Source organism: Lathyrus oleraceus, chromosome 4 (genome assembly GCF_024323335.1).
Source record: "Lathyrus oleraceus cultivar Zhongwan6 chromosome 4, CAAS_Psat_ZW6_1.0, whole genome shotgun sequence".
Classification (NCBI taxonomy): Eukaryota; Viridiplantae; Streptophyta; class Magnoliopsida; order Fabales; family Fabaceae; genus Lathyrus; species Lathyrus oleraceus.
This window is the reverse complement of record NC_066582.1, coordinates 151,550,307-151,569,459: the sequence shown is the minus strand read 5'-3', so window position 1 is coordinate 151,569,459 and position 19,153 is coordinate 151,550,307. Positions and strand designations below refer to the sequence as shown.

The 19,153-nt window shown below is 33.7% G+C and overlaps 2 protein-coding genes and 1 pseudogene across 2 annotated transcripts; 2 read left to right on the top strand and 1 right to left on the bottom strand.

Moving 5' to 3' along the window:
- On the top strand, window positions 1-2,820 carry LOC127136467 (calcineurin-binding protein 1-like; annotated as a pseudogene).
- Window positions 2,821-2,833: 13 nt separating this feature from the next.
- On the top strand, window positions 2,834-12,220 carry LOC127136466 (uncharacterized). Its single transcript, XM_051063017.1, has 7 exons — window positions 2,834-3,277; window positions 8,626-8,688; window positions 8,778-8,837; window positions 9,054-9,119; window positions 9,208-9,267; window positions 9,372-9,486; window positions 12,126-12,220. The coding sequence occupies exons 1-7, from the start codon at window positions 2,834-2,836 to the stop codon at window positions 12,218-12,220; spliced, it is 903 nt and encodes a 300-aa protein (XP_050918974.1).
- Window positions 12,221-15,219: 2,999 nt separating this feature from the next.
- LOC127074233 (non-specific lipid-transfer protein A) lies at window positions 15,220-15,865 on the bottom strand. Its single transcript, XM_051015536.1, has 2 exons — window positions 15,455-15,865; window positions 15,220-15,367 (listed from the first exon to the last, which is right to left on the bottom strand). The coding sequence occupies exons 1-2, from the start codon at window positions 15,790-15,792 to the stop codon at window positions 15,358-15,360; spliced, it is 348 nt and encodes a 115-aa protein (XP_050871493.1). The 5' UTR covers window positions 15,793-15,865; the 3' UTR covers window positions 15,220-15,357.
- Window positions 15,866-19,153: the final 3,288 nt, after the last annotated feature.

Below are 19,153 nucleotides of genomic sequence, written 5' to 3'. Positions count from 1 at the left end.
ATGGGAAATTCTACATGGGAGATTCATACATTGTCTTGCAGACATCACAAGGCAAAAGCTTGTGAAGAATTTTGTATTGTTTTGTCACTTTTGGAAAAAAGGGGAAAAATGGAACATTCTCCAGGTTCAGTCCCCCACCCACATTGCAAGGATGTAAAAGAGATAAACATTGATAGAGTTCTCTACGAAGTTAATATATTGAAGGTCAATTTTTTTGATGGAAAAGTCTATCACTAGGATGATGGAGCAAGAAAAATAAAAAAGATGAAAAGATAACTTCCATCGAGCTCATGGCTCTAGATGTTCTAATTGAAGCATGTTAGAAGACAACACCAATGGATGTAGAACTGTATTTCAATTGCCATTACAGAACACTGAATATACTCATGGCATTGATGGGTTTGAGTACAAGTATTACATCACTTAAATCTTCTGACCAAACACATGGTTTCAGTACACCTTCTAATTTGGATGACTCAAATGAAAGCTCAATCAAGCACTGTAGCCACTTGGTTGCGGAGGAAGTGAAGGCACTCTCTGACTGTATATCACAAGTGAAGAAAGTTATAGATCACGGTGGAGATTCCGACGGCCTCGCTGTTCCGACAAGCAGCATTTGTCAAATGCAATCTCTGATGCTGTTAATCATGGGCTATGTCGCGAATGTACTCGTGTGCAACATAACCTCTGCACAAGTAATATCTGATCAAGTGGAAAGCAACTGTTTTGTTGATGCAACCATTGTTTTCTGCAAACTTCAGCATCATAGCCGGACCACACCTATCGAAACTCAAGTTGATTTAATTGTTGCAACACATGACATGCTTGCTGAATATGGGCTTTACTGTGTCGGTGAAAGTGTCAAAGGTGGAGAAGGAACATTTCTTAGATTTGCAATAAAGCATCTGTTGGGCTTGGATATGAAGTTCAAATCCAGCTTTAACCTTAAAAATAAAGAACCAATGTGATGCGAAGAAGCATCCAAAAACAGTGTTGTAAATTTATCTATGGTAGATTCAATATCAAATACATTAGATTTCCGGATTGATTGGAACAGAATTAATGAAATTACCTCTGTGAAAAAGGATGTTTCCGAAGGAATATATAAAGGAGTGTCATCTTGCAAAGTTCAAAATAAAGACAGTACGGAGGTAGAGTGTGAAGATAACATGGTTGCTGGGACTGACTGTAAGTTAGTTGAGGAAGAGAATTCAGGCAATCAATTAATTGAACATGGAAATGAACTTTCTGAAGATGAAGCAGAAGAACTGGAGTCTAAAATTGATGGGGCCTTAGATCAATGCTTTTTCTGTTTATATGGATTAAACCTAAAGTCTGATTCATCCTATGAAGATGATCTAGTGATGCACAAAAATTCAAGTCGGGGAGATTATCAGACCAAAGAACAATGTGCTGATGTTTTCAAATATGTTCTTCCTTATGTGAAGGCATCTTCTAAAACTTGACTGGTCAAACTTTGCAGAGTTTTAAGAGCTATTAGGAAACACTTTCTGCAGCCACCAGAGGACCTTTTGACAGGAAATCCAATTGATAAGTTCCTTGATGATCCTAATCTATGTGAAGATAAACTATCTGAGGAGGCCAGGTCTGAAGGATTCTTTGAAACTATAACTAAGACCATGTTTCCTGATGTGGGAGGTCTTGGATAGTATAACACAACACTATTGAGGAGGTCTGAGCCATATGTGGATGTATACTGTAACTTGTATCATTTCTTGGCTCTGTCTGAGGAAATGAGTGCAACTGATAAATGGCCTGGATTTGTGCTGACCAAGGAAGGGGAAGAATTTTTTGAGCAAAATGCTAAGCTCTTCAAATATGATCTCATGTACAATCCTCTACGCTTTGAAAGCTGGCAGCGACTTGGAAATATTTATGATGAGGAAGTAGATTTGTTGCGTAATGATGGTAGCAAGCACATTAATGTAGTAGGATGGAGGAAGAATCCCACTTTATCTGAGAGAGTGGAGACAAGCCGGAGAAGGAGTGGACGGTGCCTACTAATGAGTTTAGCTTTGGCTAAGACATCTGCTCAGCAGTGCGAGATACATGAGTTATTGGCATTGGTATACTACGACAGTCTTCAAAATGTCGTCCCATTTTATGATCAGAGATCAGCTTTACCCTTGAAGGATGCAACATGGATGGCGTTCTGTGAGAGCTCAATGAAACATTTTAAGAAAGCCTTCGCACTTAAGCAAGATTGGTTGCATGCATTTTACTTGGGTAAACTTAGCGAAAAGCTTGAATATTCATATGAAATTGCACTATCATATTACACAAAAGCTATTTCTTTGAACACATCAGTTGTTGATCCTGTCTATAGAATGCATGCCTCGCGCTTGAAACTATTAATTAAATGCGGAAAACAGAATATGGAGATTCTGAAGGTTCTTTCAGCAGACTCCTTTGATCAATCTGTAAAAGAAGCTGTCACAAGTATCCTTGGCAGCACAGATAGCTCATCCTTAAATACAAAGGAGAGTTGTATTCATGCCAAATTTGTGGATACTAAGCATGGAGGGTTACTCTTACTTGCCTGACTTCCAATATTTCAAAGGTTTGGACAACGACATCAATCTCTCAATTAACGATACTGATAAAAGATTGAGTGAAGTTAACGAGCACACAATTCATGTGGGTAGAATTGGCGATCAAACTGGTCCTAGAGATTCAAACACCGCCACACAGTCGTCATTGGTCCCTATTTCAAAAGCAGTAGTTTAATTCTCCAGCAGGTGCAAGTGGGAGTCTTCATGCTACTTCTTTCCAATGCGTGCGTGATCTACAAAGGACCAACCAAAGATCATTTATGCATAAACTCACCGACAAATCCGACGTATACTCATTTGGTGTGGTTCTATTCGAAATACTCTGTGCTCGCCCGACTTTGAACCCGACACTTGCTAAGGAGCAAGTCAGTCTAGCTAAGTGGGCATATCATTGCTACAAAAAAGGAAACCTTGACCAAATAACAGATCCTTATCTAAAAGGCAAGATAGCTCCAGAATGTCTCAAGAAGTTTGCCGAGACCGCAATGAAGTGTGTGAACGACCAAGGCATTGAAAGGCCATCCATGGGCGATGTGTTGTGGAACCTGGAATTTGCTTTGCAGTTTCAAGAAAGCGCGGAGGGGAGTGGCAGCGGTTTTGGCGGAATATGCGGTGAAGATGAGCCATTGTTTACATATTCAAAAGGAAAGAAGGACATGGAGGCGATGCCGGGTTATGATGGAAATCAACCTACTGAACATGCTGTTTGGAAAATATTTTCATTTCTTGTGCTGAAATCCATGCTGGAATGTGGCAACTACAATTGATGCTGCAGAAACAAGTGCCATTAAGATTGGGTGCTCGGTACCAATCTCAAACATCAAATGTTTTGTTGGTAACGGACCAAAGTCAAGCTAACGGAGCTCCTCCGCATGTCGGCCAACTCAGTCTTGTGAAGATGCCCATCACAAGCTCGTAATGCAGAGTACAATCCCAAGCGTTTTGCTGCTGTCATTATGAGAATCAGAGAACCGAAAACGACCTCAATCCACATCGAAGCTACTGCGACACAAACACACAAAAATCAGTCCAATTCCAAAAAAAAAGGAGAAAGCACATATTCAAGTGAGTTACTGTGGTGATTTGTTTCTTACCAACAGTGAAGTTTTGGAAATGAAAGAGAACTGAGAAGGGGACCACAAGTTGAATATGGACAAAACTTCAAAACCTCTCCCAGTACAAACACTTCCCATTACTCTGAGGAAAGACAACAACACAGCAGAGAGAGGAGGAGTCATATATAAAAAGCAATCACTATTCACGAAAAACCCTAAGTTTGGATAGCCGCCACTGTTCACCCATAGGGAAGAGAGAATTCTGAAAAACATAAAAGTGTCGTTACTGTTCACTAAGAGAAAGAGGAGTCGACGACAAGGAGAAAAGAAAGCCATAGTTTTTCTTGGTGGTGAAGAGCGGACAAGAAGATCAAAGCCGGTTCGGGTGAAACGCTTACTCACATTTGTCGATCGAGCTCGCCGTAACCGGTTAGCTTCCTTTCCGAGCTTTATTTCCATGTTTCGATTATGCTTTGAACTCCATGTTTGATTTAGCAACACCGCTGCCTGTTTGTTTGTGATGTTAACTTGCTGTTAAAATTTTGATTTTCAAAATGGAAAGAAAACTGAGCTTTGGTCATCCGTCGTTACTGTTTTCAACATGAGCTTTGGTTATTCGTCGTTACTGTTTTCAACTTTGTGTTTTATTTAAAAGGTTTGGTGCGTCTTTTGTTATATTATGTATTAGCGTTTGAAATTATATAACAAGGTTGTCTATCTGACTGAGTTGGTAAAGGGGTGCTTTGGTAAACCCTAGGTTTTGGGTTCAATCCCTGGTTTTCAGCATTTCTCATTTTTAACATATTTTCTATTTTCTACTAGTTTTTATTATTATTACCATTTTTTATTATTTTAAACCATTTATTTATTTATTTTATTTTTTTTCTCCTTTTTTAAACACTTGTTGATTTTAATGTTAAACATCGATTTTTAATTTATGGATTTGACAATTTTCTTGTTATTTATCCATGATTATTTTTATCGATATATTGATAGTATTTCGCCGCGTTTCGATTAATCGCATATGACATTTCAATTGTTGTCAATATGTGCAAACCGGCTTTGAGCACATTATTTAGGCTTTGTGTGTTCCTCAATGTCCATCCGTATAAATCCCGATTTTACCTTTTTTCGATTTAATTCTTAAGTGTGTTGTAGATATAACTTGTGGTGTTATTTTTTTTCACATGGCTTACTCTTGAGCCTTCTTACAATGAGACAGTTCGCTTGCACTTACACTCATAAATTGCATTATTTGTTGTTTGGGCCCGATTCAATTATTCTAGTATTTTGAATCCCCATTTGACAAAATGTACCCCACTCCCTCGATGTGTAATAATTTTACTGTTTTTCATTTCTTTATTTGTTTGACTGTTTAGTTAGCTACTAACACAAGAATAAAATCAACAATTTCCAAAAGATCAAAAATAAGACTCGATCCAACGTCGAGTATTTTCTCAATAAACAAATCAATCCATTTCTTTTTCCTATTCTGTTCCATTTCTTTCAATAACTTCATCAAATGCTTGATCCAACGTCAAGCCATTTTTATAATGAAAACTCAAAAAAACATTAATTCATATTTAAGACCTTTTCCATAAAGATTGAAATGGAACGAGGTGTATACCGCGCACTCCTGAGACTAGGATTCGAGATGGATATCTCGCTCATCCTAGTTCTCGCCATCGTCCAAATTTATCCACTTTGTTTTCTCTCAAACACTCATTCAAATCCTTCTCAATCGCTCATCAAATGCTTGATCTAGTGTCAAGTCATTTTCACAACAAAAACTCAAAATACTTAATTCCTATCTAAACACTTTTCAATAAAGATGGAAATGGAACGTGGTGTATACCACGCACTCCTGAGACTAAGCTTCGAGGCGGATGCCTCGCCTATCTTAGCTCTCGCCATCATTTAAAATTGTCAATGCGGTTTCTTTAAACCCTTTCTCAATCAAACCTAAAAAAAACACTTAATGCTTATTAAACATTTTTGCAAATAAGATGGAAATGGAACGTGGTGTATACCATGCACTCCTGAAACTAGGATTCGAGATGGATATCTCGATCATCCAAGTTCTCGCCATTACTCAAAACACATCAAACCAATCAATTTCTTTTTCTCGCCGCCGTGCGATTGATCCTTTCAAACCTTTTCTCAAACGAAAGGTACTTTGTCTCAAAATAATGCAAGGCAATGTTTGTCCACCTGTTTTGGGTAGTCCAACAATGTTTTCGTCGATTTGACACAAAGTAGCTTCCGCTAAAATCGACCAACAAACAAACATTTTTCTACCCAGAGCTACGTAAGCCTTGATTTCTCTGTTGAGATACGTAGGAGCAGGATTTGTAAATCTTGTCAGGCCCACTAATAAAAAACTTAGGTTTTGTCCTTCGTCGAAAATCCAAAAAACATTTCTTCTTTCTTCTATTCTTTCTTTCCCACCTAATAACTTGAAAAGCCTAACATTTTAAACTAACATCAACGCGCACAACTGACCTAATGGTTCCCGTTGAGTACAACGGACGTGAGGGTTGCTAATACCTTCCCCTTGTGTAATCGACTCCCGAACCCTGATTTGGTTGCGACGACCAATAATCATTGTCGTTTTGTCTTGGGTTTTATCGATATTTCCCCTTTCCTTTTTAGGAATAAATAAAGTTCGGTGGCAACTCTTTTCAGTCCATCATTGCGAGCGTGCGATTGCGTTTCGCTAGGTCGTATCCCCATTTTTAATTGAGGTACGACAGTTCCCCATCACTTTATTTATTTATGAAATTTGCCCAACTCATTACTAACTTCTTTATTCTCTCCACTCATTTCCTCCAATCTTCACAAATGGCCAATCCTACCATTTTACTATTTATTTCATTAATTCGAATAAAATACCATTTATTCTAATAATTAATTAAACTTCTAATAACTTCTAAACCACAAAATCAACCTCTTACTCTCTCCATACCTCTATTCCAAGGATACTTACCCCTACAAACCCATAATAATAATTTAAAAACACGAATTAATCAAATAAAATTTTAAATGATTCAATTAAATTAATTAATCGAATTCGGGGTGCTACATATTTCTCTCATCGTTTTTCTAAACATCTCATTTTTGTCACATATATTTTAGCCATACTGATTAGATGATATTATTTAGTGTAAGTGAGGTTAATTGTTTTGGGTGAGGGAAAAACTTCAATTTGCCAAGAGTGTATTATCTATTGTGTAAAATATCCTACCATAGGTGGTTATTTGGTTTTGAGATAAGCTGTTAAAAGCTCTGTTATTTTTTAGGGAAGTCTCAATTTGGTTCATTAGATTCATCTTGAAGAAAAAGCTCTCTTTTGGTTTGTGACGATCAACCAATGAAAATATGCCCAATGGTTATGGAGCTCAGCCTGGTTAAAATATTGTCGGAATCATCCTAGTTAAAATCTCTCTTGGTTTTTGAGTGCATCCTTGTTTAAAAGCTTAGTAGGTTCGAGATCAGTACAATAAAAATCTCAGTTCAGTTCGTGTCAACCTATGTAAAACCCTATTTCACTTCAAAGGATATCCAACTAAAAACTTCATCTTAGATTGAGATCAACCTATGGAAAAACACTAGTTTAAAGACTAAACATTCTTAGCTTTGTTCGATGTTTGGTTAGAAGTTAGCATGAAAACTTCATTTCCTTGATTAAAGAGGTTTGTGGGCACATCCTTCTAAAATCTCTCAATTTTAGTGGATACTCTCAAGAATTATTCTTGAGGGCAAGAGTAGGTCATCTTAAGGCCAAACTTGTTTAATTTTCTGGTATTACTCTCTTCCCTTATCTCTTTTACTTTCCAGTAACTTTCTTTCCATTGGTTTTCCACTGCCTACACTACGCCAAAAACTGGAATAGACAGCGCACCTTAGAGGGCGCTTTATTACAAAAGCGCACTCTAAAGTGAAGCGAAAAAATAAGGAGCGAACAACTGGAATAGACAGCGCACTTTAGAGGGCGCTTTTGTAATAAAGCGCCCTCTAAGGTGAAGCGAAAAAATAAGGAGGAGATAGAGGGACAACAATACAGGGCGCTTTTTAGAAAGCGCCCTCTAAGGTTACCCTTAGAGGGCGCTTTTAAAAAAGCGCTCTATAAGTCCATGTGCATTTCCAGTTTATAAAGCGCTTTTGGAAAGCCTTAGAGAGCGCTTTCATAAGCGACCTCTTAGGCCCCCTTTAGAGGGCGCTTTTTTTCCACAAGCGCCCTCTAAGGTCCCCTTTAGTAAACATTAAAATTATAACATACTGCGCGTTTTGTTATTTCACTCTCTGTTATTTTCGTTCTTTTTCACGTTAGGGTTCTCACTGCTACGATTTTCGCTACTTCTAAGGCGTTCTCTTTCCACCTCTGTTAGATCTACGATGTTTCCTCCTTCTATTAATTCGTTGTTAGCTGTTCGATTTTGACACCATAGGTATTTTTCTAATCTTCATATTACTTGGTTTCTCTTCTGACGTTCGCTATTGTTCATTTTTGGTTTCATTTTTCTTGGTTCATACATTTATTGAGTATTCTCAATAATAATTATTGTGTTGCAATGCTAGCAATGGAGACTAGGCATTATGGGTTAAAAGTTTCACAGAGTTATTAGCCCTTTTGAAAGATATGCTTCCTGAGGATAATGTTCTTCCCAATCGAACATATGAGACCAAAAAGATGTTGTGCTCTATTGGCATGAGCTATGATAAGATACATGCATGTCCAAACGATTGCGTTTTGTTTCGAAATGAGTATGCATCGTTAAATGAGTGTCCTAAATGCGGTGTCTCGCGATATAAGAATAAGTTGTCTCCAGCAAAAGTCTTGTGGTATTTTCCTGTTATTCCGAGATTTAGACGCATGTTTCGAGTGATGTAGCAACATTTGGAGTCGGTGCTGTTCAGGTTCGACCGAAAGGAAACTAAATTTGTAACGTTCCAAATTTATCAGACCATAATCTGAACAATATTTACATGTCATTTAGGTTCTTGCTACGATTTTAACTTTGTGGTTAGCAGACAAATCTGGTCGTCGGCTTTTACTTATTGTGAGTCTGAGCTTTTTCGATAATTTTTGCATTCACATTACTATTTGTTTAGAGGGTAATAAGAGATTAATAAAAATCTCCTATTGCAGGTTTCTTCATCTGCAATGGCTTTGAGTCTTTTGGTTGTTTCAATATCATTCTACTTGAAGGTAATAATAATTTTTTTGTTTGTTATATTTTTTGAACATTTTTTTTTGTTTATTTTTATATATACATAATACATTAACTAGATATTACACATGCATTCATGCATAAATGTTCAGAAATTTGTAACACAGATTCACAGGATTATATATCAGTAAATTCTTCTTTATATTTTTGGTTTTTTATATGGATAATATATTTTATGTTGAATTTGCTCTCAGGAATATATATCACCAGATTCTGATTTATATGCGACATTGAGTCTCGTATTGGTGGCTGGAGTTGTGGTGTGTAAATACAACTTTATTACACAAATGATGGTTTCTATTGTTTGTTTCCCTAACTTCATTATTATAAACTTTCAATTTCTTTCAGGTCATGGTTATTGCATTCTCTCTGGGATTAGGAGCAATGCCATGGATTATAATGTCTGAGGTACAATTTTCTTCAATAATAATATGCATGACAACCCTATATGAACAAACCTTTGTTGTAATATAATGTGATAGTTGATGTGTTGAATATATTTTACATAATAGATTCTTCCGATTAACATCAAAGGCCTAGCTGGAAGTTTTGCAACACTTGCCAATTGGTTCTTTTCCTGGTTGGTTACATTAACAGCAAATTTGCTCTTGGATTGGAGTTCGGGAGGTTTGTGTGCATTGCCTATGTTAATTTTCTATAAATATCTATTGTTTCTAACCAGAAGCTTCCTATGTTTTTATCAGGAACCTTCACAATATATACTGTAGTGTGTGTTTTCACAGCATGATTTGTTGCCATTTGGGTCCCCGAGACAAAGGGAAAAACTCTTGAAGAAATACAACAGTTTTTCAGATGAAGTTTCCTTTCGAGTAGCACTTCAGCTAGTGTTCGCTCATGTATTCACATTCATATTTTTTTTTTCTGAATCAACTCAATTCATTTTTGTGCTCTTTGGTCTTGTTAAATATGAAAAATACCAAAACAGTGTGATTTTCTAATCTAGCAGCATACTTGCATTTTTGTTGTAATTGATTGATTATAAACAAATAAATGAAAGAGAGTGGTTATTATACATTTCAATTAGAGTAGCAGTGGTTTCGGTTCATGACATTTCAAATAGCAAGAGGATCATATAAACAATAAGCATATATCAGTATTTGTATTTTAATATTATAAAAGCATAAAAAGAACCTTTAGTTGCTCTTGTGAATTATAACAAGCAGCTGTATGCCATTTTCTTCTGGTTACCTCTTGTGGCTGCAACATAGCCTGAAATGAGAATATGGTCACAGAGACATGTGATGCATGTAAATGTTAAATAACCACCCACTTTAGAGGGCGCTTTCCAAAATAAGCGCCCTCTAAACCCTTTAAATTTCCACTTTAGAGGGCGCTTTCCAGTAAAAGCGCCCTCTAAACCCTTAAAGGTTTCCACTTTAGAGGGCGCTTTCTTTAAAAAGCGCCCTCTAAAGTGGCCCTTAAAGGGCTTAAAGAGCCACTTTAGAGAGCGCTTTCACCAGGAAAAAAAGCGCTGTCTTTACCTATGCCAGCGCCAGATTAGAGGACACTTTAAAGCGCTGTTATAGGCCAAAAAAAGCGCCCTCTTTTCCCTTATTTGGCGTAGTGCTATTTACTAATGTACTTTACAAAATGTTTTTAAACACTGCTTTTACAAATGATTTAGTTTCAAAACAAAAGTATTTTAAACCTTCACAATTCACTCCCCTAATGTGTATGGGAGTCACATGTCCCACAAGTAGAATAATAGCCTAAATCATATTTAAAGACTAATTGTCTCAAGAGGAAGATGACTTCAAACACTTATTTTAATAAGAGACTTTCTTAAACACACTTCTACCATTTAATAGTGATAGATTTGAATTGTGAAAATCTAGATTTAAAATATTAATTCAAAGTTTTGATCTTGAATTGTGAGAAAAAAATAATCAATGGTATGTTTATCCCTACTCACTATGTTAATGGTGAAGTACCAGATAAACCTTATTTTCGTTGGATTATAGAAGAGAAAATAAAGTTTGAAATATATCTTAAAGAAAAAAACATTGTAGTCATATCTGTAAGTGAAAATAAATTTGTTTATGTCTTTTATTGTTATTCTGTCAAACAAATGTGGGACACTATTGAAATGATCTATGAAGTACCTCCTAGCATCAAATAATACGAAATGAACACCTGAGGCGAAGAAGTCGAAACAACATATGAATGTGAAAGTTTCTTTCGTAGATGGTGTTCAACCTTTAGAAATCTTGGAAGACATGTTAGAACTTTCATCGCTAACAAATATTTAAGAGTTAATAATTGGAATTTGAAACTTGATCTAATCCTTAAATCAAAATATAGGAATGTTTGTGACCTTAAGGAAAATTCCAAGAAGGAAGAAATCATCGAGAAACATAATGAATTGATTTGACTTTTAAAAGATAAAGGTATGACCTCAAATCAAGAAGAATATCTCTCAACTTCATTAAAGAACTCTTTTGGAGAAGAAGAAGAAAAGTCAACTCTAACGGTCTCCTTTGAAAAAAGAATCTCGGTGAATAAATGATCATTTCAAAGAAATTAGTATGATCGTTTCATTCTCCTTTATATTTTTGAAACTGCATTTAATTTATCTTAATTGTTTTTTTGCATCTTGGTCATTTAGTTATTTTTCATCTGCATCAAAATTACTTTTCATCTGCATCAAAATAATGTTTATTTGTTGCATTAAATTTTTTCCATTAAACCCCCCTTGCATTAAATAGCTTTTAGCATTAAAAATTTTAAGCATAAGAAGTAGAATAACATATTAGTTCAAATGTACGTTGTTGATATTATATTTGGAGTCATTGATGAATCTCTCTGCAATAAGCTTCCTAGTATCTTGTAGGAGTTCGAAATGTCTCTAATGAGAGAGCTTACCTACTTCCAAGGATTGAAAATAAATCAAGCTAAAGATAGAAAGTTTATCATCAAAACAAAGTATTGCTTTGAGCTTCTTAAGAAGTTTGATAAGCAAAATAAATAAATAAAAGCATCTCGACCCCATGACGTCAATTATGCTGATAGATAAAGATAAGAATAAAGTGAAGATCATCATTATCAAATATAAAGGTATAATATGATCTTTATTCTCTTTAAACGTTGTAGGACAAATATTATGTTTATTATGTGTATGTGTGCTAGATTTCGGACGTCCCCTAAGGAATCCCACATTAAGATCTTTCAAAGAATTTTGAGGAATCATAATGGAACCTCGCATCACAATCTTTGGTTTTGTAAAGATAGTGAATTTATGTTAATAGGTTTTTCTGATTCTGATTTTGCTGGTTATAAATCAGATAGGAAAATAAGAAGCAGTATATTGTTGCTCTTTCTACTATTGAGGTTGAATATTTAGTTGCTGGTAATTGTTGTGCACAAGTACTATGAATAAATCACCTATTACTGGATTATGATTTAAAACTCTATTACTTTCCAATCAAATGCGATAACACTAGCATAATAAGCCTCCCTAAGAATCCCATACTTCATTGACGTACTAAACATATAGATATCTGACATCATTTCCTTATGGATCATAATGAAAAAGATGATGCTATTTTTGAATATGTGGATACGAAAAATAAGTTAACTAATATTTTTACAGAACTGTTATCCTCATAACCATTTCACAAGGTACATAAGGAATTGGAAATCTTGGATTCTTCGTGTTTTAAATGAATTTGGATTCCTATTTCATTTCCTTTGCTATTTGTATTATGTTATACACTAAGATTTTCTGGAAGCAAGTTATACTTTAACTAACCGAATTGGTAATGTTTCTATAACTCTTATATCTTGTTATATTATTCTTTGTGTTTTGTTTTATATATGTTTATTTGTTTACTTCTTACATTCTTCATTTCATTCATTCATTTATAAGTTGTTGTTTGACTATTCGTGTTTTTAATTTAAAATATTTTAAAGTATATCATGTAACTTATATGAATTTAAGCATTATGGTGTTTGTTCATGGATTATTTAATCTTCCATTATTAGAAGTTTTAATCATGTAGTTGTGTTGTTATGAAGTTGAATGTCTATTTGCATTATTTTTTTTGCATCTAGAAAGTTTATATTCGTATTTTGTATTATATCCTTTGATGTTGCATATCCTTCTTAGCTATGAATATATCATTTATTTCTCAAGAATATTGTTCATGTTGCTGATTGTTTTTTTTTTTTTTTGCATTTAAGCTCATTAGCATCTATCTCCTTTTGATCTTGTCAAAGGGGGAGAATTTGTAAAGTGAGTCTAGATTTGTGCAATTTTTCAGGGGTTATAAGCGAGTGGAGGAAAGCATTGATCACACATTTCTTCTACTTAAATTCGGCTCAATTCCAATTTCAAGCTTGTCAAGCATCAAAAAGGGGGAGAGTGAAGTTTCATGCATTTGCTACCTGGTTATGGTTTTATTGTTTGTCTTTTAAGATTTTTGTTTTAGTTTAATATCATTGAGTCTTCTAATTGATTGCGCATTTCTAGATTGAGTTTTAGATCCGTATTTTTAGCATGCATGAACAAAAATGTTTGATTATCGTGTACACAATATACTTAAAGTCATTATTTTGAGTTTTTGTATAAAGAACTATATTTGAGATTGAATCAATTCATGACATTGTCAGTATCTCAAAACCTCTTTAACATTGAAATTTTTTGAGATTCTAGGCGTGTGATTCGAATCACACATCCCATGACTCAAATCAAATGAACTAGAAACTTTCAGGAAATGTTTGAAGCTTTTATGATTTGAAACAAAGTGTACTTGATTCGAATCATATCACCTTTTGATTCAAATTATAACTTACACTTGACACAAATCATGCAATACATCATTTCTAAGGTTTGCCATTGTCTCATTTTATTCTAATCACATGTTTTCACGATGGAAATTAAGATTCGAATCATGACTTGAATCACACAGGGGTTTCTCATATGTTTCAAATTCTGATTCAAATCACTTTGTATTTTCATAAATCATACGTGTTGCTAATGAATCAAATCAAACATAATTTTTACTCATTTTTGTGTTCGATCTCCAACGCCTATAAAAATCACTTTCTCTCAAAAACCTTCACAATGTTAGAAAATATATACTTTAAATATTGTTTTAAAAACTCATAACCCATTTGTTCTAATATTTTCATAAGAGTTATGGATGTTTCTTGAACACTTGCAAACAATTTCTTTCATCATTTACCACATTCTTTCTCCATTTTTACATGGGTGTGAATCTCTTCTTAAGAGAATTGTAATTTTTGAGGAGTTTCATTTTTGAAGTTAACGTTTCTTTGATAAGTTAGTTAGTATTTCAGAGGTTCGCAAGGTGTGTGGTTTTGTGGCTAGTTTTCACAATTCCAATTGAAAAAAAAAGAGGTTTTTCTCTCTAGTTTCACCTTTAATACGTCAAACATGAAATCCTTCTCCACATTATATTGATTTATGTTATCTTCATGAGATGTTGCAAAGGCGAAACCATGCAACTGTTGGTGAAACAGGTTGCAGGCCAACCATTATGATTATTGGAAAAGGACATTGCTTCACCAAGGGTCGCTACCTTGTGAAACAATATCAACATGGCCTATAAAAGCATAAATCCGGATTTAGAAGAAAAACACACAAAATCCGAAAATCCTCTAAATAATTCCAGACGCTCTTCGCTGCATTCGGATTTTCGCCGGTCTTTCGCAAACTCGATAAGGCTGAATTATCCTGGGTATTCCTGCATCAGAACTCTAAGACAATCGAGAGTGCTTGAAATACTATAAGGAAGGTGTTGCGTTCACGATTCAAGTCTGAATCCCTTTAATCTTTCTAAAATTTCTAACACATATTACAAAGGGTTGTAATATATAGGTTTTTCTCTCAAAAGAATTTCGCTCTTACCGTTCTTGTGTTTGGGTGACTATGTGTCAGACCGACCCTCTAAGTTGGAGTCTCGCCTAGACCCTGAAGAGTGCTCCTAAAATAGTGAACAACATAGAGACCTTAAAACAAGTTCGAATAAGCCCTCCATAAATAGAAATAGGCTAGCACCCTTAGGATTTGAAGTCGACAATACTGATTGAAATAATGGGTCCATTAAAAGGTCTTAAATATCTAGACAAATACAAATTTCAATCAAATCATAAATCTCATGCATTAACCTTGATTAGAAACTTTTTAATTTTTTTTGTGATCTACTATATTATAAGGTAGATTAATTAATTTTGTTTTCCTTTTGGTAAAATTATTTTTTGAAGCATTAACCTTGATTAGAAAGCTATTACAAAAACAAATATATGAAAATAAAAAAAATGTCTAACTTTTTATGCATGAGTTAGTCTCTATAATTAAAAAGAATGCAGAAAGACAAGTAAAGATAAATATCGTATATTTATTAACATCAATTTTTATATTTTACACCATCATAGAACATATTACAAAGGGTTGTATTATTTAAATAAGAACAACTGAGTGTGGACCCGGTTTAGTTTATTATTTCTCCATTTTGTTCAAGGAATGCTGTGAAACAAAAGACAAAAAATAATATGAATATTAATTCTAAGTAATAGTAAATATATATTAAAGAAAGAAATATTGAAAACTTACTTATTGCAATCCATGTGTCTACTTATAGTATAACCTAAGTGAACACCGCAAAGTTCGGGAAGTGAGGCAGCTAAATCATCTCTAAAGTTAGAGATTTGATTAGCCAATCTTTTTAGGCATTCACATGCGGCACGACGTTCTTCAACAGTGGGTGCTGATGATTCTATAAATCTAACGCCAAGGCAACAACTAGTTGGTGGCTTATTATCCTGACCGATGAGAAATGGCTTACAAGATAATAAAGATGTCTCTGCTGCTCCACAATCAAAACCATGCACTTTCTCCATACTGAGGAGAAATAGAACTAGAAATGTCAGAATCATACTCAAATTCTTCATCTTGTTTTTTCACACTTATTTACTTGTGTTTCAATGTATGATATCAAGATTCAAAGGTGGGGTATATATATAGCTCAAGATGTGGGATAGTATCAAGGATAAAATATATTATAGAATGTAATTTCTATCACTTTAAAAATTAGTAATTTGGTTTTATTCTTTGGAATGCTTTTGTGTGTTGTCGATACTTCACTATATTGGCATTCTAATTTTGGATAAGTGAGAAAAACTTTCAAACTTGCATATCTATTAATATTTTGTACTATTTTTCATCAACAAACACAAAGTATGACACACCATAGTTTAATAAATATTTATATACTTGAGACGAAAATAAATTTTAGCGTCATCAAAATTCAAAAACTATGTGATAAAATAAAAATATGGACAAATCAATTTGCTTCCACATATACGTAAGTAACAAGAAACCAAGTATTCACTACTAAAGCACATAAACTTTTTAATTATTTTATTTTAAATAAAATTTATGATTTTCTACAATATATTAATAATATGTTTATGTATTTTCAATTATTTTTTATGATAAACTAATAAATTTTTGTACTAATTAAAGAGTTAATATGTATTTTGTCCTTTGCTATATGAGCAAACTTTGATATATCTCCATATATAAAAACTTCTAAAATTTGGTTTCAATAAGGTTTAAACCCTAGACCTTTGTCTATGCAAATGGCGCGTTGTTTCTTAATTGGGATGGTCATTAGTATGACACAAGTTGCACAAGGTGCTTATAACCTGGGAAAGTCTTTAGGGCAAGAAAGTTCCTAGAACTTAGAATGATGTAAGCTTACGACATTACTATAGATAATATAAGACATTTTGTCGAGGTTGTTACCTCTATCACAATATGTAAAATCAATAACATAGTAGGGAGAACTCTTTTTCCCTACAAAGGCTTAGGGTTTTAATAAGGCGCTATATTTTTTAAAATAAATTTTATTGTATTCATATATTTATAACTTTTTTCACTATTTTTCCAAATCCCCTATCCCTATAAGAATTATGTTGCATAACGTCATTGTGACGTGGAACTCACATGGCAAAATAAGGTTGTTGCGAGTGAATTTCATGTCACAAACACTTTTTAATAATTAAATAATATTTTAGATTGTGGGATATTTAAAAAACATTTCGGTGTGTTATTCTTCATTAACATATGAGAATCTTTTCTGAACGCATTGATGAGTTGGTCAAGAAACTGTGATTATTGTGACTGTGACTAGTCAACATTACCGACATGGAAATCACACTCCCAGGCAACAATTACTTTTTATTTGCCATGTGATTTACGACGTGATTTCTACGACGTATAATGGCTTATATATATATATATATATATATATATATATATATATATATATATATATATATATATATATATATATATATATATATATATATATGTGTGTGTGTTTGTTTGATTGTTTAAATTTATATGTTAGATTTATTTTCTTGTTTGGGTTTTGATAGTTAGATTTAAATATGTTCAGTTTTATATGTTGATATGTTTTTATATTAGTTGATTTTTTTTTTCCAATATGTCAATATATATATATATATATATATAGTTATAGAAAAGAACAGAATATATTAAATAGTATATATAGTTATAGAAAAGTGAATTTTTTCTTCACTTTTCAAGCTTGAATTTCAACTTCCTTGGTTGATCTTCAGCTTCTAATTCCTTAGCCTTGCTTCATTGTTACTTCAAGATCAAACAGCACTCGAGGATTGAATTGGATCAAGCTCTTAAAAGCTGCACTTCAAAGGTTTTCACCATAACTGTTTTCCTTCGAATCTCTCTTATTATTGTGCATTGCTTGGTTTGGTTGACATTTATGAAGTCCTCATGTGAGAGGCAATTGATTTGTGGTTTTAATTTTGAGAATTGGTTAAGTTCACATTTAACGCCTCTTTTCAAGCTCGGATTTCTTCCTCTATAGGGATCTTGAGTGAAAACTAAGGTCATACGGGTGATGTACATCACCTCAGCTTTCGAATGGTATATGGATCGCGTGATATGGTTGAGGTTGTAAAACCTGTAACTGGTGGCGTTTTCTGGCCTTGTCACCGGAGAAGACGGTGGTTTCCACCACCGTCCCCACGCGTCCAAGCCTTGGCCCTTGGATCCACTCTTCCAGATCTAATCTCAGCCTTGCGTTGTTATGACTTATTTTAATACATGATGCCACGATGTTGACTAACACTCACCATACGCGCACGCTTCTTGGCTTCCTGATGAGCCACGTCAATTAATGAGCTATGATCTGACGCCTCAGGATTTTTCTCTATTATTAATTTCTGTTTTAATTTCTTTTATTCCATTTTATTTTAAAAATTCATAACTTCTTTATTTGGAATCACAAAAATATGGGACCAATTGCAAAAAAAATCTCTTAAATTCTAGTTTCATAAAATGATTTTTAATTAATTTTGTGATTCCATTTAATATTTTTTGTGAATTATTTCTTTTCTGGTTGTTTTTAATTCATTTAAAATACTTTTTGATATTCAAAAATATTTTCGTAACATCTTTGGATGATGATGAATCTATGAAAAATATTCTAATCAATTTCTTAATTGATTTGAGATTTATTTGAGATTTTAGTCCAATTATCTTATTTTTCTTCATTTTTAATTGTTTAAAATTAGTTTCTGTTTTCAAAAAATGATGAGAAAATTTGTCAAACTTTGTTTGACCATGTTAGACTTATGATGATCCAATTGGAGTTTTCCAAGTTGATTTGAATTGGATTTGAAGTTTGACCTTTATTTGTTCATTTTATTTTATGTATTATTTTAATTCCAAAAAATACCAAAAATGTGTTTGACCTTTCTTGACTTCTAAGCTTCATTTCACTTCTGTTTACCATTGATTGATGTTGATTCTATTCATGTTTGATCAATGTGTTTTAGTTATGTCATTTGACTTTTCATTTTGTACATTCTATTTCCATCTTCATCTTCTTCTTTTTCTTTTGACCAATGAGTTAATGATTTGTGGTTAGCCTTGACATATGAGAGACTTAACCTTCTTTTATCCAAATCAAATTCATCTTGATCAAAGATCAAGTGAATTGCTTTGTGTCCAAGATAGGTTACTTCTTGGTCAAGCAAAAAACCTAATAAACCATACAAGATCATTCTCTTCTTTTCTTTTGGCATGGCAAGTCGTAAGAGTTTGACTTACTAGTCATGATATCTAACTTGTGCTTATTTGCCTATAGTTTTATTGACCGGCCTCAGATAGGTGTGACTACTACATTAGTCCACTTACGATTGTTTAACATAGCGCTAAATTGCCTTATGACACACTAACACTAACTACTAATTACTAACT

What these genes read in the sequence shown, in the direction of transcription:
- LOC127136466 (XM_051063017.1), top strand. Translation starts at nt 2,834, where the DNA reads ATGCATAAACTCACCGACAAATCCGACGTATACTCATTTGGTGTGGTT. An exon ending in CATGGATTATAATGTCTGAG is followed by an intron (nt 9,268 to 9,371) that starts GTACAATTTTCT and finishes TTTACATAATAG; the next exon opens with ATTCTTCCGATTAACATCAA. An exon ending in CTTGGATTGGAGTTCGGGAG is followed by an intron (nt 9,487 to 12,125) that starts GTTTGTGTGCAT and finishes TTATGTTAATAG; the next exon opens with GTTTTTCTGATTCTGATTTT.
- LOC127074233 (XM_051015536.1), bottom strand. Translation starts at nt 15,792, where the DNA reads ATGAAGAATTTGAGTATGATTCTGACATTTCTAGTTCTATTTCTCCTC.